Genomic DNA, 22,595 nt, shown 5'->3' on the forward strand with positions numbered 1-22,595 from the left:
TTCTTCAGATCTGGAATGAGATACAAATTGCCCTACTTCTTGGGAACCACAAAATAAATGGAATATCCCACCTGTCTTCACTGGGACAATGGAATAGGCACCACTACCCCCAATAATAAAATCTGTCTAGGGTTATTAGCATGGCTACCATTCTTGCACATAAAGGCAGGACAAAACCATACAGGCTTCTGAAACAGGGTGGGTAAACTCCAAGATAAAATTTTCTCTTATTACTAGCATAACTTACTGGTTGGTAGTGATTTGGACACAGGAATTTTTCCCCTGCTTGAAATGCCTTGAGTTGCTAAAACGACTTCTAGGTGGGACTGCTCAAGAAATTCCCATAGGCTTACCATTTGTTAGTCTGGGAGACTCAGAATCACACAATAGCTTAACTTCTCAAGATATTCTCCAAAAGGTAGCTTCCTTTTAAATGGGAGCTTCACCAGCCAGGCCTTAGTCATGGAATTCAGCAATCGTTAAGCTCTCACCATCATGACTAAGCTCCAAGCTGATGCCCTAATCAGATTATAAGCAGCATTGGCCAAAGGGATCCTCCCCAGCTCCATCTGAGCTGCATTCTCTATTTCTACCCCAATTGTATCCACAGATTTTTACTGGATACACTGGGACAAATGCAAGTTCATTCTGGCCACAATGCCACAACTAACTACTGCCTCTAAAGGCTAGCCTTTGAGCACCTGATATTCCCAGGCGGTCTCCCTGGGAGATGGAGCTCTCTCCAGGTTGAGTGGCCATAGGCTGAACTCTCAAAACTTTGATTCTCCTACAGTGCATACTTGCGAGCCAAGCCCCCACCTTCCACCGGAATCGTGCATTTCCTGCTGATAGCACAACTCAAGGAGCTCTGCGGAAATAAACTTTTTTTTTTTTTGCACTGCCTTGCCCTCCTTAAATCTGGTGTCTGGAGTATTCCATTCTGAAGAAATGAGCTCCATGATCTTTTGGTGAAGTGGGAAAGCTTTCGCAGGTTTCCATACACCTGATTCAACAGGACCCTCCAATGTACTCCTCTTTCCTCTCCTTTGCTACCGGTATAATCTATATCCAAAGAACACAGGGAGCAATTTGGATTTCATCTTTCCTAAACAAGTGGATTACAAAAGAGTTATCCTTCTCCCTAGAGTACTTTCCTTTATCCAATTCTCCTTTACTTACACCTTTATTTTATAATTAATATTTTATCAAACAACATTACAAACTGACAAAATTGCATGTCAACAGTAATACAGACGCTTAAGCAGTTTGCTTGGAGTCAGTATTGAGCATTTTCATATTATTTTACAGCGTTGCTAAAATGTGTTCCCTTATTTGCTTGCATGATATTTTCCCCCTCCCCCCGGCAACCCAAAAATCAAAATAACAAAATTGCTACGAGTGCTAGCAACACAAAATATCACCAGGCCATACTCACAATAAATAAGATTAGAACTATCGTTCATACTGGACATTCTGCAGTTAAGTGGCCTAAGAAATACATATCCTGTAACCTCTTTTTAACAATTTGTAATGAGGGGCATAAAGCTTGCCTCCAAAAGGCTGCCAATGAAATTCTAGCTGCCAACATAATTTGAAGTATTAAACATTGTAGAGATCTAGACACGTCAGGTAATGGGATACTCAATAGTAAGTAGCTGGGGTCTCTGGGAACCTTTTGTGAGGTGACTTGTCTGACAAAATGCAATATATCATCCCAAAAAATCATCAACCCAGGGTATTCCTACCAAACATGAAACATAGAGCCTATGTTGTTGCACTGCCTCCAACAATTCCGGGAACTCCTACGATATATTTTGTTAAGTTTGAGAGGTGTCAAATACCAATGGTACAACACTTTGTAACCATTTTTCATTAAGAGTGAAGAAATAAATCCTTTACCCACAGATAAAAACCAGAGATCCCAAGTCTCTTCATCTAAATTAGATACAATATCAGTTTCCCAAGACAGAATATGCTTTGGTTTAGCCTGTGGTATACTTATAAAAATTTTATAAATTCTAGACATAATTCCCTTAATTTTACCATTACTATTGCATCATCATCCTTCAAATAAGGATTTACCCGTTAACATATCTGCGTAAATTTGCTTAGATTTCCTGGACACCCAAAATTGCATTCTGAAAGGCACCTCTCCTATAAAAGCTTGTTCCATGTCCACCCAAAGTTTAGTATTCTTCTGTAAATGCCAATCTACAATGGCTCTTAGCTGAGCCGCAATGTAATATTTTTTTTAAATTTGGCACCCCTAGACCTCCCAGTTCCTTTGGATAATAAAGAATCTGTTGAACCACCCTAGGCGGCCTCCTCTTCCATATAAAGCTGAAGATATGCTTTTGAATATTTTTAAGGTAAGCATCCAACCAAAAAAATAGGAAGGGTTTTAAAAAAATAAGATAACCTAAGAAGAACATTCATTTTAGTAGTAGCTATTTTTTCCAACTAATAAAGATTATAGCCCTCCCATATATCCAGATCCTGAAAAATCTTAGTAACTACCTTTGGATAATTCAGAAGAAACAAATCCTCATGGTTTGAACATATTTGTACCCCCAAGTAGTTCAAACTCTGATGCGCCCATTTAAAGGAAAATTTTGATTTCAATGTATTAGTTAAATCCTGGCCCAAATAAATTCCTAATAATTCAGATTTATCCATATATTTTAATAAAGGAGATGGAGAGATGGAGCAGGTGATGAGTTATTTCCTCAGATTTAAGCAATCTAATTTTGTCCCTAGCTTTATCCAATGATTGAAGAAGATTGCTGTTAGGGTGTAGCTTATGTAAGATTTCTAATCCTTAATGTCTTGCTCTATGTCCAACTGTTCTTTTAAAATCTTTTTCTTTTTATAGCAGGACCAGGAAATCAATTGACCCCGATAAACAATCCCTTTCCGGTCGAACCCGAATATATTCGTCAGTGAGCCTATTGTATTGTGTTTTCTCGTCCTGAAAGGGGTTAAGACCCTTCTATAGCATAACAAAGACACCTCTCAGTATCATTAATCTGTAAATAATCTTATAGAACTCTTAGTTTATGACAAACATCTTTATCATTCAATAAAGCATCATTAAGTCACCAGTAGTGTTTGCATTGGCATTATTAGTCAGAAGGAATTTAAAATAATCGGGGCATGATAGATCATGCTATGAGCCTTATGTCAAGCCTCTGGCACCCTGGAAAGTAAGAGATTATCTATCAGACAGAAATCAATACAAGAATATGTATTATGTGGTTTGGAATAATATGTATAGTCTTGTTCCAAGAGGTGACGTAGTCTCCAAATATCTATTACCCCTAATCAGGAGATCAGTGTTTTTAGACTAAGACGATGTTTCTTGAGCTTATGACCTGCTCCCCCAGCATTATGCAAATTAGGGTTCAACGTAATATTAAAATATCCCCCAACATTCATATGACCCACAGCTTTAGTAGTAGTAAGATCCGAAAGTTTCTGGAAAAAGGGCCCTTAAATCTGAGTTGGGATCAACTATATTCAGAAATGTACTGGTATATGTCTTCTCCTATAACTATTTAGATCATAATATATCTTCCTTCAATGTCCCTATCAATTTCCCTAAAATCAGCATACACATGCTTAGAAACTAAAATCCCCACCTCACCATATTTTTTTTTTAAAGTACTAGAAGCCAGGAACATCTTGGGGAACCCTTTAGAATACAGCAACCTCTCATCCCTTTTCCGTAAATGTGTCTCTCGAATGAACAAAATATCAGCATTTAACTGCAATGCTTCCTTAAACAACAGGTTCCTTTTAAACGGTGAGGTCAATCCTTTAATATTGAAAAACAACTTTAAGAGCCATTTTGTGTAAAGTAGAAATATAGAACCACAATCTGACCCCAAAAGCATCCCAAAGGTGAAGGAAATGAGAAAAAAAACAAGATTCACAGAGAAATCAAGTAATAGCTTCCAATAAACCAATGTATCACGTATGTTAAAGGTACCCACCCCATTAGATAACTTAGAGCACCCATTGAATATACCCCTTACAAACATTGCCAGAGCCCCTTTCAAAATGTTTCCCCCCTCCCTCCACCATGAACACTTAACCAACAACTGTGTGCATAAAATACTGCACACTCTATCATAGAGGTATGACGCCACCTCCCAAGAAAAGCACATCTTCAATTTAGGATAAAAATCAGTAATATAGTCCCATAGGGATCCCCAACTCCCATAAGAACCAAACTTGTGAGAAAAACAAAATCAAGAGTGTGGACTGTAGTTGAAAACAATTGTAAAATGCTCCTTGAAAAGACTGTTGATGTAGAATCAAGTCTTTTCAAGGAGTAGATCCATCACCTTAGGAATGGAATTACTAGTCTAATGTATCAGTATACGTTTCTTGCCAATCAATCCCATTTTCTTTCGAAGGGAGCAAGTATTTGATTCAAACTTGGGGAAAGTAGAGGAAAAGGTGCCAAAAAGCCACAGGCTTGGGTCCATAGGAATATCAAACCCTAGAATTTGAGCAGATAGATCTTCCACTTGCTGCCAGAAAAACTGAATGTGAGGGCAAGTCCAAAACATATGAATATAATTGCCAGAGGCTGTCCCACATTTTAAACATGTATCGGAGAGGGATTGTTTTGCTTTATGTGCCTTTTCAGGGGTCCAATAGAATTGCCAGAGAAATTTAAATTGCATTTCTCACAATGTTACATTCTCAGTTAAACTTGGAATGTCCAAGAAACATTCCTTTATCTCTAAAAGAGACAGATGAAACTCCGGCCAATTGTGCCATTTCTGGTAGACGAAACAAAAAACATCATCATATGGGATTTCATGAAGCGCCCTATGAAATCGCCTCACTGAAGGTTTATGTTTTTGGTCCCCTAAAACAATCTCTCTCAACAGTTTAGCTGAGGGCGACACTTGGAGTGTAACCCCTAAGGTTTCAATAAAGTGACATACTTGTAAGTAAGCAAAGAAATCACTCCGAGTTAACTGGAATGACTCCTGCAATTCCTGAAAGCTAAGCAGTGACCCTGTAACCCCAGAAAATAACTGATGGAAACTGATAAGACCACTATCCCACCAGCCACTGAAGACAGACTTACTCATCCCAGGAAGAAATAAAGGGTTATTGCATATATGTAACAAGGATGACAAAGTATTGGAATGGCCTGTGAGTTGACACAGAAGACCAAGCTTTCCTGCAGGAGCTGACTAGAATGTATGATTTTAAGGAAGATAGGAGTACCTTAGTTTCTATTTGAACCACATAATTGAATGAAGGGACATGTTCCATTGGATAAGGTGTGTGTAAGGGACTGTGTGCGAAGTTCCGGAGATACGGTCTCTCACCTAACGTAACATACAGGCCAAATTGTACAATTTAAAGTTGGGGCAACCCAGGTCCCCCAGTATGGTAGGTCTGGTGAGGACCTGTAAAGGAAGATGAGCTCTTCGCCCATTCCACAGAAAGGAACGATTTTATTTATCCATAGAGGGATCATTTGTAGAATACAGAGCCACTTAGGCACAATTATCATTTTGAGTAATTGGATTTTGCCCAAGAGAGACAGTGGTAGTGCTTCCCAGTATGTTAAGGAGTTGCACAAACTTGTTAATAATGGCAGAATGTTTGCTTTGTAGAGAGAGTGCAGATTGACAGGTATCCTAATTCCTAAATACTTAATTTCCTTAGGCACCCATTTCAGCAGGAAATTGCCAACGCAATTCTGTGCAACATTCCCACATATATCCAGTGCCTCCGACTTTTCTTGATTAATTTTTAATCCAGCAAAGCGGCCAAAGGACGCTTGGAGATTCAGAGGTGGGGGGGGGGGGGGGGGGGCAGCATCTTTGGGACGTGTAAGAAATAGGGTGGAATGAGGAAGGAAGCTGTGGGTCCTTCCCCGGTTTTGCTAGAATTGTTATATGGGCTATATTAAATCCTTCTGGGAAGGAGCCTGTGCTTAAAGCACTAGTAAAAAAAAAAAAAAAAAAAAAGAAGATTTTAAGCTTTTATAGAAATCATACGAGAACCCATCGGGACCGGGGGATTTACCCGATTTACTAGTGGCAATAACATTTAAGATTTCTAATGTGTGTAGCGGTCTATTCAGAAAAGCCAATTGTGCCTTCGAGAGCGTCGGCAGGGTAATACCGGAGAAAAAAAGCCTCTTCCTCTTGTTTTCTCCCAAAAACATCGTCAGTATATAGAGTCATAAAACGCTTTAAACACCTCTCAAATTTCAGCCTTTTCCCTTGCGCTGTTTTCATGCGTTCAATAACTGTTTTGCCCCGTGCCATATGAACTGCATTAGCTAAGTGTTTTGGAGTATATTTTTATATTATAAGGAGTGAGAAAATATGTTCACTGACTTAAAAGTGATAAAACATACTGAGGTCAATTGGTATGCAGGCTTGGTATTTTACACCCAGAGGAAAAAAAAGAAGGCAGATGGAAAATTTCAGAGCAATACAGTGAATCTGGTTGGGGATTAAGAATTGCCAAAAATACAAAAAAAAATAAAAAAATAAAAAGTGGAGGGGGGAATACATTTTTTATTTTTGATTTCCATTTGGGGGAATTATTTTCTTACTTTCTTATTTGTTTACTTAGCGATTAAGAATTTCCACCATATATGTGAATTTAACCTTACGAGCAAGGCAATAACCTGGTGGGTTTAGATGCAAAGTGTAAAAGCATCCAGACATAGTGCCAGCTCAGTGGGTGCTTAAGTACACCCAATATTGAGCAAATTCCTCTGCTATGTCCAGGGTGGAATAATTTGTATTGAGTTTAGCACTCCCAAATATTTAGAAAAGTTGGTTCTCATGCTTCCAGAACTTTCTGAAAAATGCAAAGAATCCAGTAAAAAAAATAATCCAGTAAAAAACAGGACCAATATGGCTATTACAGCTCTATGCGTCTATTGGGAATAACTCATGTTTCAACAGAAAGCAGAACAATTTGTGCTCATCTATAAAATCACTCTTTCTTCTGTTCCAGTAATAAAGGTGGGAGAGAATTTATTAAGTAGAGCTCAAGCAGAACACTCCTAATAATTAATTTGCAGTAATTTAAGAGTACCTCTTCCCCTCACCTTATTAAAAGTTCTGCGAGATCTGTAAGCAGTTCATCTGGAGAGTCTTGAATGTGCTTCCTTAGAACATCCTTAATCTCTTTCTGTGTCAGGAAGGGGATTTCTTGCTGCTTGTTCTTACCTGTAATGGCAAGCAGTGGTTTGTTAAAGGTACCCAGATTTTGAAAGGGAGCAGTGAAGTTGTTGAAGTTTGGGTTGGTAAGCAGTTATCTTGTGGTCTTACATTAACAAACCCCAGACAACATTAAAATGAGGAGAAATATAGTCTTACCTTTTAATTTCCTTACCTTGAATGCTGCTAGACCAGTCCAGACATGTGGATTTATCACATCCTGCCAGCAGACGTAGATGGAGACGGCAACGTTTTTGGTGATACCATCATTGTTATAAGAGGTGGAGCAGCGTAGTAAAACTGGCATAGTAAAAAAACCTTAAGAAAAAAAACATTTGAAAAGGGAGGAAAATACTCTAACAGCAAATCTCCTCTCAGGATTCCAACAGGAAAAAGAAGAGGAGAAGAAAGAAATAGAATCCAGAAAGGAGACATTGAGTATCTTTGGACGCTCTCTATACAGAAACTGAAACCTGAAAAAAATCAAGAGGCTCTCAAGTCAAGAACTAGCAAAATTGCAGCTGCTGACTTTCTGGGAGGGTCCTGGACTGGTATAGCAAGTTTGCTCACCATAAACGGTATTTTCTATAGATAGCAGAATAAATTAGCCATTATGTGTGGCACTGAACAGACCTCTCTCTCTCTTGGCTAGTAGAGCTTTTGCTCTACTTAACATGTGTGGGAGCTTCAGCGTGAACATTACGTAGATAGCTTCCTCAGTTGATAAAAGAGCAAAGTCTATCTGAGTAGTCCACTCTCCAGGGAAGAGTCTCAGATAGGGCAGGTACTCCATGATTAATTCATCCTGTTATCTATGGAAAACACTGTTTACATAGAAACAGAGAAACATAGAAATAACGGCAGAAAAGGACCAAATGATCTACCCAGACTGCCCAGCAAGCTTACGCTTATGCCAGTATCTGCTGCACTGAGCAGGTTACTCTCATGCTTATCAGTTTCCCAGACCGTAAAAGTCAGGGCATTCTGATGCTGTTTGAATCCAATTTCCCTTAACCCTTGCCATGGAAACAGACAGCAATGATGGAGTTGCATCAAAAGTATCAAGGCTTAATTCTTAAGGGTAGCAACTGTCACATCACAGGGGCAGTTCTATAATGAGGCAGGATGAGGCAGCTGGTTTAGGCGGCAGAATTTTGAGGCAGCAAAAAAATGCCTCTCAGAACGCTGCTGTAGGGTTCGCCTCACACTGCCTGCCCCTGCTGTGGCTGCAGACCCAGGCCGGCGGCAGCTGAAGAGAGCAGTGATGCTGTGGGTCGCCGCCGGAAGAGAGGACTGATGCTGCAGGCCGCTGCAGGAGGCCAGGCCGGTGGCGGCTGAAAAGAGAGGCGTGAAGTTGTGGGCCACAGCTGGAGGCCAGGCCAGTGGCGGCTGAAGAATGGAGGGACGCTGCGGAAGCCAGGCTTACTGGGCCGAAGAATGAGAAGAGGCTCCACATGAAAGAGGAAACATGCTTGCTTGTGTGTGTGTGTGTGTGTGTATGTGTGTGTGGCAGCTAGCTTTGGGGGCAAGGATGCAGCTTGTGAGTGTGTATGAGAGGGTGTGTGCATATATATGAGAGGGTGTATGTGTGTATGGAAGAGGGAGAGAAATGAATGAGTGTATATGTGTATGCATGTATGGGTGTGTGTGGAAAAGGGAGGGGGAGGCCGGGGCGCCATCTCATCCTTCACCTCAGGCAGCAGATTGCCTTGAGCCGCCCCTGCCACACCAGCAAGTTTCCCCCAGCTACACTCATGCACTCTTTTCTTTATTTCCATCCTCTAACCTTTAGGGATCCACAGTGTTTATCCCATGCCCCTTTGAATTCCTTCACTGTTTTCGTCTTCACCACCTCCTCCTCCTGAAGGGCATTCCAGGCATTCACCACCTTCTCCATGATTCCAGACATTGGTTTTGAGTTGTCCTCCCTAGAGTGAGCTAACTTGCTTTTACTGTTGATAAGCAGGCTGAATTAGCCATTACACATGGGGACTCACAAGCTGAAGGGTACAGCAGAACTTTCATGAAATAAGCAACCCAGACCCCACCGTGAAGTGTAGAGTACTGGGTGAACAGGCTGTGCAAAAACTACTTGTCCAAATTTACTGTCACTCAGAGAGATTGTCCAGGCAGTAACAGCATGCAAAGGTGAACACTGATGACCCAGTTAAAGCTTGGTAGATAACTTCTTGAGGTTTTGGTACACAGATTGAGCCACTAATGCAGCCATGGCTCTAACTTGATGAGCCTTGATGCTGGCTATAATTTGTAGGCCTGTTAGCGTATAGCAGTGCACCATACAGTCTGTTATCCAGCAGAATAATGCAAGTTTGGCCACTACAATGCCCAGCCTGTTAGGACTGTAAGAGACAAAATGTTGTGAAGCCTGATGATGAGGCAGAGTACTTCTTTAGTAATAAGCCTATGCTCCCTAGTCGTTCAGGGCAGGAAGGGGGTTCCTCGTCCACATGACATTTGTGACATCAGGGAAAACATAGGAAATACGGAGGTTTGTATAATACAAAGAGGTGAAAGAATTTTTGGTAGAAACTATGATGTGTGTAAAGCACTGTTCCAGAAAAGAAAAACTGAATATATGGCAGATAATGAACTGAAGTCTGAAGACCATTGACTCCTTCAGCTGACATGACTTCTACCAGGAATATCTCTTTCCACGTTAGAGAATTGTGAGAAACCAATGGTTGAGGTGGCAGTTCTCACAGATGTGGCACTACCACGCTTGAAAGCCACAGAACAAATAGTGTTATGGCTGAAAGTGCAATGTTAGGTAAGCCTCTGAAGTATTTGAGATGAATGATCGTTTATAGGAGGATGAAGATGAAGAAGACATTTAATAAATTTTGCCACCAAGGGAATACTGGAGACTGGCAGACCTTCTAAGGGATAGGGGTAAGCTGTAACAGCACAGACATGTACTCTGATGGAGTTAGATTTTAAACCTGACTTGGAAAGGAAAATATATTGTAACAACATAGACATCTCGCATTGAAAGGGATCTTGGTGCTTAGACCACTGGCAAATGGAGAATCTTTTCCATTTGAAGTCACAGAAACATCTTGTAGATGGCTTCCTTACTGTTAATACTATTGCTTTGACAAAAGGCATGTCTTTCTACAGTCTGCTCTTGATATTCATGCTGTCAGAGCTGGAGAATGGAGTTTGGGGTGGAGAAGAGATCCTTCATTCTATGACAGTAGGTATAGGAGTATTGTGAGGTAGATTCGCTGAATTACAGTGAGTCTTGATAGCCATGGAAACCAGACTTGACGTGGTCAGAGCAGAGCTATGAGACTCTTTTTTTCTCATCCCTTTGTAACTTGGAGACTGTTTTGTCAACAAGAGAAAAAGATTACATTAGACCCTGAAACTTGAGCCTATACACTTTGTAAATGGTGCTGAGGAACCAACAGTCTGTGGTGATTAGGGACAATTGGCAATTGAAAAACCACAACCTTTCCCCTGTTGGAAGGTGCTCATGCGCTGAATGGATATTGTAATTAAAAACTAGTTATAGGTTTTTGAATGGACTGTTGTGCACATTTTGGTTGAGACCTTTCTTTGGCATCTGACTTGCCCTGCGGCTGCTGCCGTTGAGATTGAAGTTTTTGGAACTGCTGTCTTTGATATGGGTAAGGTGTATATTTTCTACGAGGACAGTAAAATTGTTTCCTCTAGCAGTGAGATGATATCTTCTTTATAAAGATACTGGATCTGCAGTGGTTAAAGTTTCTAAAGTTGTATAAAGCTCTTAAATAAGATTGACAGTTTCCTTCGCTTCATCTTCAAATAAATTGTCATCATTGCAAGGGACATCAACCAACTTATTATAAACATCCAAAAGCTTTGAGCCACGCTAGACTTCTGGAAGCTATGGCTGAACATCTGGAAAACATATCAAAATTATCATAGATGGATTTTAATAGAAGCGTAGAGCATTCCTCTGCATCCTGGATACTGAAAATTTCCTTGGTGATCAGCCAGAAGAGCCAAGGCATTCTTGATCTTTTGTAAAATGTTATATAAATATTGCATCATCTGAAATTGATGCGCCCATATCCTGCTCTACCAAATAGCTAATTGAAAAACCTTTTCACCAGCGTTATCCAGTAGTCTATGCTACTTACTTGGAGGATTGTTAGCATAGATTTTGGATTTCTTTGCCCTAAGAAATGCTGATTCCACCACTACAGATCATGAAGCAGTTGTACTTTTTCATGTCCTGGGCAGTCTTTGACCTTGTACTTAAAGTCTATTGCTACAGGCATTAACAAAAGTCCACACTTTAGACTAGTTGTTTTGCAAAGCTTTATACATTTGAACTGCATGGGACTATTTCAATGCTTTAATGTATTTTAAGACTAAGGGAAATCTTCCATAGCCTCAGTGTCCTCCTGTAGTTGGAATAGTAGAGATTCTGCCATTTTCTTTCTAAATGCTAGATAAGATGTCAGGAGGTGTATTGCTCCTGCACAATTTTATTGGGAAAGGTGCAATATAAATTATTTAAATAAACAAATATTGTTCCTACTTACTTTTGGATAGAGGTCTGGAGGCAGCCAAGAAGAGTCTAATGGTGAAAGACCAGCATAAGAATCATAAGAGGATTTGTACTGATTGTCAGAATCTGAATTGGTGACTTAGCCCTTTAATGAGATAAGATACAGGATTGTTGTTTCCACTGATCATCTGGAGGCTTCTGATCCAAAGAATGACTGGGAGTCCCACTATTGCGTCAGCCTCTCTAGTAAAAGAGTTGTGAATGAAGTCGTGTCATGTTTTCTGCACAAAGTCACGTCCTGTTAAAAAGCAATAGATGTATCAGATTCTGGAACTAAAACAGATGGTAAATCTGTTTTGGATTTTGTCAGTACAGACTCTTTCTGAGCCAAGGCATCCCTCGTACAGAGCCTTTCTGCGCAGAGATATCCGATGCAGATTTCAGCGCCTCGGAACTTGAAGAGGTAACACAGAAGACCAGAGTCAGACAGAAAAGAAGAAGCTGAGTGATGTCTTCCAGAAAGAAGATCTATACTTAAAACAGAAGTGATCTCTTAATGATGACCATGCCAATTTTGTTTACTTTTGAGACAGAATTGGCAATACCTCCCAGTTGGTTGAGTAGCATGTTTATACACATCCTCTGCAGTTCCTCTAGCTTTTGTTATGGATGTAAAGTAGCATTCAGAGAGTCCTCTTTACTGAAAGGATCACCCAAAGAAACAAGGACGAAAGATGCTTAGAAAACTGCACCTGTCTGAGGACAATTTCTTTAAGTCTATAAGAAAGGGACGATGTTGGATTTGTTGATTTGTCCTGATTTTTGTTTGCTAAAATGTTCTGATTTTTATTGTTTATGCTCAGTTTTAATTTGCCTATATTAACAAGCAGCTGAATGAGGTGGAATATACATTTTTAACTAAATAAAGCAGACATTATTGAGACTCTTGGCACCATGAAGGAGAAAGACGGGACAGATTTATGCCTGTTCTTCGACTGCACCAAAATCTTCTTCCTCGTTTTATGCCAATGGCTCTGAGATTTATGAATGATGGGCAATCTCTTCTGATGGGAACAGGAGGATGAAGAAGATGCCTTACTTATGCACTTTGGGGACTTTGACTTTTTCATTTTGAAGGTACTGGTCTAGCAACAGAAGAGGTTGCCTTTACATCTGGTGGAGAGGCCTCCTAACTAAGTTTGAATTGATGCATATGATAACCCATGGGTACATTCTGTCATAGGCTTTACAGTTTGCTCTGTCGTGAGAGGGCTCCAAACATCATAGGTATAGGCTGTGGAGGGCTGCATTTAGCAAAGTGGTTGAAGGGTTGCTTACCCAACATTTTTTCTTCACTATATCCTTCTTTTTTTTTATTAGGAAACTCGGAAAAAAATAAAACCAATACTAGAATGAGAACAATAAATAAAGGAGCGGTGAAGCAAAAACTCAAAAAAACTAACGGTCCTGTCAGGAGAAAGCAAAAAAACTATCCTTCGGTGGCTGCAGAAGAAAACTGATCGAGGAAACATGTGGGAGACAGTGCACAGGAACTCCTGCACATGTTCAGAAAGTCTTTTCTTTCTCAGCTCTGAGAGAGCATGTCCATGTCAGCACCAACAGATGGCATCATCTACCTACCTTTGTGGATGATTATTGTCCTGCTTGACCATAGAGAAAGCTGGTTACATCTTAAGAAGTATTTTTTCTCTCTCCCACTTGGCAAGGTAGACACATCTGAGTCAGCATGTTAAACAAGCCAGACACCCAAAAAATTGCAATAGGAGGCATATTTGATGCTGTGTAGAAAAACCAACATTATCTTATCTGGACCAGCCTAAATTCCTACCATCTATTCCATACCAAACACACAAACCCATACAGAGAAAGAGAAAGGCTGATTTATCAGCTCATCTAGCAGGAACATGCCATCTGTGGAAGTTTCTTAGGTCAGTCTTCATTTGACCTGGTCTAACTTACATAACTGAATTATACTTTGCCTGTTAAGTGATTTTACTGGAGCTCAAATGGGTTATTAAGAGGTTAAATTGAAGCGATTTGGTTACACAAAATATGTTGAAATGCTCTGCAGTATATAAAGCCACATCAAAAAGATATTTTGCTTAAAGTTTATGCAGGTGTCTTTACAATTTTGCAGAAAATGCTTGTGGTTTGCTAGCATAATGTAGAGATAGAAATATTAGATAAGTTTAGAAGTTACTTTCTCTGGGTATAGTGGTTTTAATTAAAGATCAAGGGATGGGTGATATTTAATAAAGATGCTAAAATACAATATTTCTCCTATATAGTAAGTATAATGTTATTTTTGAGTATAGAATATAGCCTGGTTCAAAGTGACAGGTGCTCAGAGATGAAGGAGCATCTATGATGACACAGGCATGTTACTAGTGCTTCTGTGACCCCCTGCTCTTTTGGTGTCACGAGTATACTTGGATCTCTCTGCCCACTGGTATAGTTTGTGGTTTTCACACCTGAGATGTAAATGACTGCTAAAGCCTTGCTATTCACTACAATGGTCTGTAAAGCCTATAAAAAGCTATGAAGGCTTGTCATTAGGTCTTTCCCCCTACACATGTTTGTAAAAGGCCTAGCAATAAAAAAATAAGCTTTGCCATATTTACTGAGTGTTCTTTTGTCTCAAAGGGAAAGCTACCTTAGGGGCTCAGCACGTCCTCCTTTGCTGGACAGGTCAACAGTAAGAATTCTTTTCCTCACAACTAAATGAAAATTACAAACCTGTGACAGCTGCTTGAGCCTCGTCCTCACTGTCATCATCCTTTCTTCCTTTCTTCTTGGGCTTTTTTATCTTGATCTCTCTGGCATTTCCACAACCACCTCCTCTCACGCTTCCGCTGCCCTCTGGGGGAAAATTTTTGGAAATCAGTACACAATTGCATAATTTAGGAAGTGGGCATTGGCTAACATTAAGGGTCATCAATACATAGGTTGCACCTTTAAGCCTTGCTAATGCCTAGAAGGATGCTCCCATCACCATGGATGGATCCTAGATACTCAAGACAGACATCCATTTATAGCCACATATCCAGAACTTTGTTTTTTAACTTTTTAAAAGTTTTGACATTCTTTAAGCAGTTTTCCTGGTTGTAGATGTGTCAGTAGAAGTTATAAATGGAATCAAACACACTGATGGTGCCCCCCCCCCCATCATTAGGGCATCACATATGCAGTAAACACAAGGCAATATGCACAGATAATGCACACATGAGAAATTTAAAAGATTTTATTTCTGCACCAGATTTCATCAGCAACTCTTAAGGATCATTTAAGATCTCATGCAACTGTGGCTGTTATTTTAAAACAGTCTGTTGGAACAAAAACATTATAAGAATACAGAACATAAAAGATTGCCATACTGGGTCAGATCAAAGGTCCAACTGTGGTCAATCCAGGTCACAAGTACCTGGAAGGATCCCCAAAATTAGACAGATTCCATGCTGTTTATTCCAAGGATAAGCAGTGGATGTCTGCAATTCCACCTTAATAATGATTATGGACTTTTCCTCCAGGAACTTGTCCAAACCTTTTTTTTACACACATCTACACTAACAGCTTTCACACATCCTCCAGCAATGAATTCCAGAGTTTAATTATGCATTGAGTAAAAAAATATTTTCTCTTATTAGTTTTAAATGTACAATTTAGTAAATTCATTGTGTGTACCCTAGTCTTCGTACTCTTTGAAAGAGTAAACAATTGATTCATATTTACTTGTTCTACTCCACTCATTTTATAGACCTCTATCATATCTCCCCCTCAGCCTCTTCTCCAAGATGAAAAGTCCTAACCTTTTTAGCCTTTCACAGGGGAATCGTTTCATCCCCTTTTATCATTTTGGTTGCCCCTCTCTGTAACTTTTCTAATTTTGCTATTTTTTTTTTTGAGATGTGACCCGAACTGCACACAATACTCAAGATGAGGTTGCACCATGGAGCATTACAGAGGCATTATGATATTCTCTGTTTTATTCTCCATTCATTTCCTAATAATTCCTAGCATTCTTTTGCTTATTTGGCTGCTGCTGCTGCACACTGAGCAGGAGATTTCAACATATTTTCAATGATGATACCTAGATCCTTTTTCTGAATGGTGACTCCTAATGTGGAACCTTACACTGTGTTGCTATATTTTGGGTTACTCTTCCCTAAGTGCATCACTTTGCACTTGTCCACATTATATTTCATTTAAATTGAAGCTCCCAATTTTGCAAGGTTCTCTTGGGATTTAACAACTTTGTTAAATCCCAAGCTCCCAATTTAACTTTGTTAAATTGAAGCTCCCAATTTTGCAAGGTTCTCTTGGGATTTAACAACTTTGAACAATTTTGTGTCATTGGCAAATCTGATCACCTCACTCACTGTTCCCATTTCCAGGTCATTTATAAATATACAAGCCGTTAAGCCTGTTAAAATGGGTTTTCGGACACTGCACCCGTCAAACTTTTCCCTCACTCCCCCTTCCCCTCACTCATTCACTTCAGTCACTCATCCTCCTCCCCCTCGGTCACTCACCCCCCCCCCCTTCCCTCACTCTCACCTCCCTCCCCCCCTCATTCTTCCTCCCCCTCACTCTCACCTCTCATTCTCCCTCCCTCCCCTCCTCCCCCTCATTCTCCCTCCCCTCCATTCTCCCTCCCACTCCCTCAGTCATTCCCCACCCACTCTCAATCCCCTCCCTCACTCTCAATCCCCACCCCGTTTCCTCTCCCTCTTATGCTCTTCAGCGTGGACTGCTCATGGAGACGGGAGGTCTCCGGGGATCCCTCCCCAGTGCACACCTCAGCTGCTCCATGCCACCGCCGCCACATTTCCTCCCGATATCGCTGCTGCTGCCACCGCCGCCACTCCTCCCACCTATTGTAGCTCGGCCCGCCTGACACTCGCATACCGCCGCTGCTCCGCCCGATATCGTCGCCGTTGATCCACCGCTGCTGCTCCTCCCAGCGCCATCTTAGCTCCGCTCTGACCGACGTGCTCGCCCACGCATGCGCAGTAGAGCTGCTTGCTACTGCGCATTTGCAGGCCGTCGGTCAGAGCCCATTTATAAGGTAGATTAAAAAGGCAGTGGCCCCAGAGAACATGTCCATGTCATCACCAGTTCATTACAGTTCCAGAACAGATCCCTGGGGCACTACACTATTCATCTTCCTTCACTAAGAAAATGTATCGTTTAGACCTACTCTCTGTTTTCTATCTTTTAACCAGGTCCTAATCCACAATAGGACATTGCCCCCATCCCATGACCTTTTAATTTCCTAGGAAGTCTCTCATGAGGGACTTTGTCAAATGCTTTCTGGAAATCGAGAGAGAACTAAAAATCAAACACACTTTGAACAGACTGCTTTCCTGTTTAGCTTTTTCAGACTCCAAATCACAAGCTAGTGGTGTTGTGCAGGTTCCTTCCGCTCACCAGTGATTAGCTACAGTTTCCTAGATCCAGTGCAGTCCCTCCCAGCTATTCTCTCTTGTCCAGGTCCATCTCACTTGTTCTGGTCCCAATTTCTTGTGTGTTTCAAGAGTCTCTTTTTTTGGTCTCTGTGGGACTTTCTGCTGGCTTTTTCTAGAGCCTTAGGTGTAGCAGGGGGTAGAACTCAGGCCTCCATCAGTATTTCTCATTTCTCTTTGGTTTCTTTCTTTTATTCTATGCTAAACTTTGCAGTCTAGCTTCATGCCCCTGTGCATTCAATCTGTCTACTTCATTCTTTCTCCATTTGTTCTGGGTTGCAGAGTTTTGTACACCCTTATCACACACACACATCCTGACACAGCTGGGTTCTGACATTCAACACAATCGTCTCAACCATCTAAGAGAAAGTAACGGTTTTATGACTTAGCCATCATAAGAGACAAAAATTTTGTTGCATAGGCATGTCTCACATTCTCAAACTATATAGGAAAAAGGCATGTATGTATATATTACATAAAAATCCCCATATTACATAGACTATAACATAAAACTGTCAAGGATATTACCTTTTTCATGAAAAAAGGCTATACAGTTTTATAACAGGATATACTGAATTCAATGCTATATGGAGTGAGGAGAACTGCACAGTCTTATAAGAAGATTGTATAATAAATATAAGTAAAAGGAAAAAGTGAACAGTTGCTAAAGGATAAGTTGATACTGTATAAAATGTATGCATTTTCTAAGATGTTGACTGTGGAAACTGTGAATACAAAGATGAAAAGGATTTAAGTAAAAGAAATAGCTGGACAGTTATAATAGGATGAATTAATGATATTGTAATATGAAATGTGAAAACTGTGTACTCTCTCTGATATTAATATGGAAATAAAGGTAAAAAGAGTTTATTGATGATCTACCTGGGCAAGAAAAAGTAGATATCAATGTGAATGTCACCTTGAAGAATTTGTTTTTAGTGGGGGAAATTATTTTAGCTGTAATTTATTGGCCTGTCATAAATGTAATTGTAGGGTGTGAATTTTTGTGTCATTTTTGGAAAACATTGTTTAATATGTAAAAATAGTAAATAAAATAAAAATTCAGAACTTTTTTCATGAAAAAAGTAATATCCCTAACAGTTAGTTGGTAGGTCTGATGTACAGTTATATTGCTATCTTGTGTTCACACTTAGAATAGACATGCAATAACCCTTTAATTTGTGTTTATACCACCTGTACATTCTGTCTTGTGCTTATAGAACAATTTGAATGAACCATTCTTGTCTGACCTTCATCACGTTTTGCCTGATCCCATACATTGCACAAAGTTATTACATCATTAGTGAAAACCTCATCCACTGCCTTTCCTTTCAAAGGTGAAGTTCAACTTTATGGAAGATAGACAATTTAAATAACATTTTCAAAAACTATAAGGCGCAGAGTAAAATGAACAGTTAAGAAAAGTTGAGTGTTATGGCTTTAGAAGAATTAACTGGTATTCTAGGAGCAGCATACTCTTTTAAAAGCACAAATTGAAAAAGTTCATGATTGTCAGCACTATGGATAGTTAAAAACATCAAGATGAATTATAGAAAACTGAAGTCTCAGCAAGTTGTTGCCCATTGCATCTTTTGTTGCTAGGTGCCATCCTACATAAGAACATAAGATATGCTATATTGGTTCAGACCAAGAGTCCATCAAGCCCAGTACCCTATTTCTCACAGTGGCAATCCAAGTCACAAGTACCTGGCAAGTACTCAACATTAAATAGATCCCAAGGTACTAATGCCGATAAAAAGCAGTGGTTATTTCTTATTGATTAAAGGAAAATTGGTACTTACCTGCTAATTTTCATTCTTGTAGTACCACAGATCAATCCAGACTCCTAGATTTTGCCTCCCTTCCAGCAGATGGAGAGAGAGAAAGTTTCACAGGCACTGCCTCTTAAACCGGTGTGCCACTTACATCTCCTTAGTTTTAATCAGAACCCAAGCTTAAAAAACTTTAACAAAATGTTCAACCAATTAACTCTACTATATCCCCCAGAACGAGCAGAGGTCAAAGAAAATTGCTAGTAAATTTATAACACTTTTTAAAAGGACTATTGGGAAACCTGTGCCATTCTTCAGAATTAATCAGCATTATTACAGTACACAGATCGAGCTGACTCTCCAAATCTCCTCTCCCCCACCGGACGGACTCTGGACTGATCTGTGCTACTACAGGAACGAAAATTAGCAGATAAAAACCAATTTTCCTTTCCCTGTACATACCCAGATCAGTCCAGACTCCTGGGATCCCCAAAGCTTCCCTAACCAGGATGGGACTGGAGTGTCCCGCTCATAGAACACTTTCACCAAAATTGCTGACATCCGGGGCCTGGACATCCAATCGGTAGTGTCTGGCAAAGGTATGTAAAGACTTCCAAATAGCCACCCTGCAAATCTCTTGTGGTGAAACTAATTGGAACTCTGCCCAGGAGGCTGCTTGCGAATGGGTAGAATGAGCCCTTGACTCCTCCGGGATGGGTCGACCACAACAGATATATGCGGAACCAATATCCTCCTTTAACTAATGCGCTATCATGGCCTTTGACACCTTTTGACCCTTTTTAGCACCACTCCAAAGCACATAAAGGTGATCCGACAATCTGAAACTGTTAGTGACCTCCAGAAAATGCAACAAAGCCCTTCGGACATTCAACCGTCTTAATTCTTTTGCAAGAGGCGTACCAAACTCTAGATTTGTAAAGGCCAGAAGCTCCACTGACTGACTTAGGTGGATTGCTGAAACTACCTTCAGCAGAAAGGATGGGACCAACCTCAGAGAGACACTGGAATCCGAAATCCACCAAAAGGGTTCCCTACATAACAAGGCTTGAAGTTCAGATACTCTTCTGGCTGAACAAATTGCCACCAAGAAAACAACTTTCAGAGTCAGATCTTTAATGGTGGCTCTCTTAAGAGGCTGAAACGGAGGTTTGCACAAGCCCTTGGAGAACCACATTAAGGCTCCAGGAAGGATACGCTTTATGAATGTGGGGGGGGGGGGGGGGGCGCAAAAGCTTTGCACTGCACTGGAAACCCACCACATCCGGATGCACAGTTATAGTTACTCCTTGAACCTTGCCCAGCAAGCAGCTCAAGGCCGTCACGTGCAATTGCAGTGATCTAAAGGACAAACCTTTCTTTAGGCCTCTTTGTAAAAAGGCCAGAATCTGCGCCACCATAGCTCAACAAGGATCAACCCCCTGGTCTGAACACCAGGACTCGAAGACCCTCCAAACCCGGACACAAGCCAAGGAAGTCAATGTTGTACGAGCTTGCAGCAGAATAGAAATAACATTCTTCGGATATCCCTTCTTTCTTAATTGCCTCCTTTCAAAAGCCAAGCAGATAGACAAAAGCAATCTGCTAGATCTGAAAATATAGGGCCCTGCCATAGAAGATTTGGTAGATGGCCCAGCCTCAGGGAGTCGTCCATTGCTAGATTGAGCAGATCCACAAACCAAGGCTGTCGTGGCCACTCCAGAGCCACAAGAATCACCTTTCCTGGGTGAACCTCTATTTTCCTTAGAACTTTGCCCACTAGAGGCCATGGAGGAAACACGTAGATCAGAACGTTGTGTGGCCAAGGAAGCACCAGGGCGTCAATCCCTTCTGCTCCATGCTCTCTTCTGCGACTGAAGAAATGTGATGCCTTGGCATTCCTTTGGGTTGCCATTAGATCCATATGAGGCATGCCCCACTTGCAAGAAATGAGGGTCATTGTCTCCTCTGATAGCTCCCATTCTCCTGGATCCAATTGCTGTCAGCTGAGAAAATCCGCCTGCAAATTGTTGGACCCCGCTATGTGCTTCGCTGCTATCAAAGCCAAATGTTGTTCCGCTCAGGACATTAGTATCTCTGCTTCCAGAGCAAATGCTCGACTCTTGGTACCTTCATGACAGTTGATGTAGGCCACAGTCATCGCATTGTTGGACAGAACTTTGACTGCACAGTTCTGCAGAAGGGGAAGAAACTCGTCCAGAGCCAGACGCACCGCTCTCGTCTCCAGGCGATTGATGGACCAGGTCGCTTCCTCCATCAACCATTGGCCCTGCACCGACTGGAACTGACACACTGCCCCCCAACCGGTGAGACTGGTGTCAGTAGTCACTACCATACATTGAGGCACGAGGTCCACCCCGTGGCACAAATGTGCCACGGGGTGGACCTCGTGCCTCAATGTATGGTAGTGGCCAAGCCACCATGAAAGACTGGACCTGGCGTATTCTGTAAGCAGTAGCAGAAAGTGAAACTGCTCTGAAATTGGATCCCACCGGGATAGCAAAGCTTTTGTAGTGGTCTCATGTGAGCAAACACCCATGGGACCAGCTCCAAAGTCGGCGCCATGGAACAGAGAACTTGCAACTAATCCCAGACCCTGGACACCGGGGTTTCCAACAGGTTACGAACTTGTGTTTATAGCTTGAGAATCCGCTCTTCCATGAGGAAGACCTTGCCCACACAGGTATCAAAACACGCACCCAAGAATTCCAGAACCTGTGAAGGCAAAAGGTAGCTCTTGGCCAGGTTCACAATCTAACCCAAGGATCTCAAGCAGTGCAAGATCACTTCCACTGCCTGTTTGCAAAGGTCCTTTGATTTTGCTCGAATGAGCCAATCGTCCAGATATGGATGAACCAGCATCCCCTCCTTTCTGAGGGCTGCTGCTACCACCACCATTACCTTGGTGAAAGTCCTCTGAGCAGTGGCTAGACCAAAGGGAAGAGTGCAAAACTGAAAATGCTTCCAGAGGATCATGAATCTGAGGTATCTCTGATGATCTCGGCAAATCCCAATGTGCAAATACGCCTCCGTTAGATACAGGGAAGCCAAAAACTCACCGTTTCGCACCGCCGCTTTGACAGACCTGAGAGTCTCCATCCGGAAACAGGGAACTTTGAGGGCCACGTTCACCTTCTTCAGGTCTAGGATAGGACAAAATGTCCCTTCCTTCTTCGGCCCCAAAAAATAAATGGAATACCTTCCCAGCCCCACCTCTCCTCCTGGGTGATGGGAACAATGGCCCCCAGCATTCTTAGCCTTTGCATGGTCTGTTGAGCGATAAAGTTTCTTTGCTGGTGAAGCACAGGGAGATACCATGAACAGGCTTCTTAGCGGCCAAGGAAATTCTAAAGCACAGCCTTGTCCTATCACTCTTAGAACCCACTGATCCAACGTGATCTTGACCAACTCCTCGTAAAAAAAAAAAAAAAAAGAGTTAACTGACCCCTGATGGCGGGATTGAGGAGTGAGTCAGCCTCGCTTCATTGTGCTAATCTGGCTCTGCTAAGCCTTGGCTGGAGCCGTCTCAGTTTGCTCTGCTTCTACGAAAGGACGGGGTCCAGGACTGAAACCTCCCACAGAACTGTCTCTG

At 41.3% G+C, this 22,595-nt stretch overlaps 1 protein-coding gene across 2 annotated transcripts in view; it reads right to left on the reverse strand.

The window, feature by feature from the left end:
- Positions 1-22,595, reverse strand: part of UFL1 (UFM1 specific ligase 1) — a 195,768-nt gene that overhangs the window by 54,450 nt on the left and 118,723 nt on the right. For both annotated transcript variants that reach the window (XM_029595397.1, XM_029595398.1), the window contains exons 12-13: positions 14,488-14,610; positions 7,100-7,220 (exon numbers count right to left, since the gene is read on the reverse strand). In XM_029595397.1, the coding sequence (XP_029451257.1) occupies positions 7,100-7,220; positions 14,488-14,610 (244 nt within the window). The remainder of the gene's footprint in view (positions 1-7,099; positions 7,221-14,487; positions 14,611-22,595) is intronic.

The sequence above is a fragment of the Rhinatrema bivittatum genome, chromosome 3 (assembly GCF_901001135.1).
Source record: "Rhinatrema bivittatum chromosome 3, aRhiBiv1.1, whole genome shotgun sequence".
NCBI classification, from domain to species: domain Eukaryota; kingdom Metazoa; phylum Chordata; class Amphibia; order Gymnophiona; family Rhinatrematidae; genus Rhinatrema; species Rhinatrema bivittatum.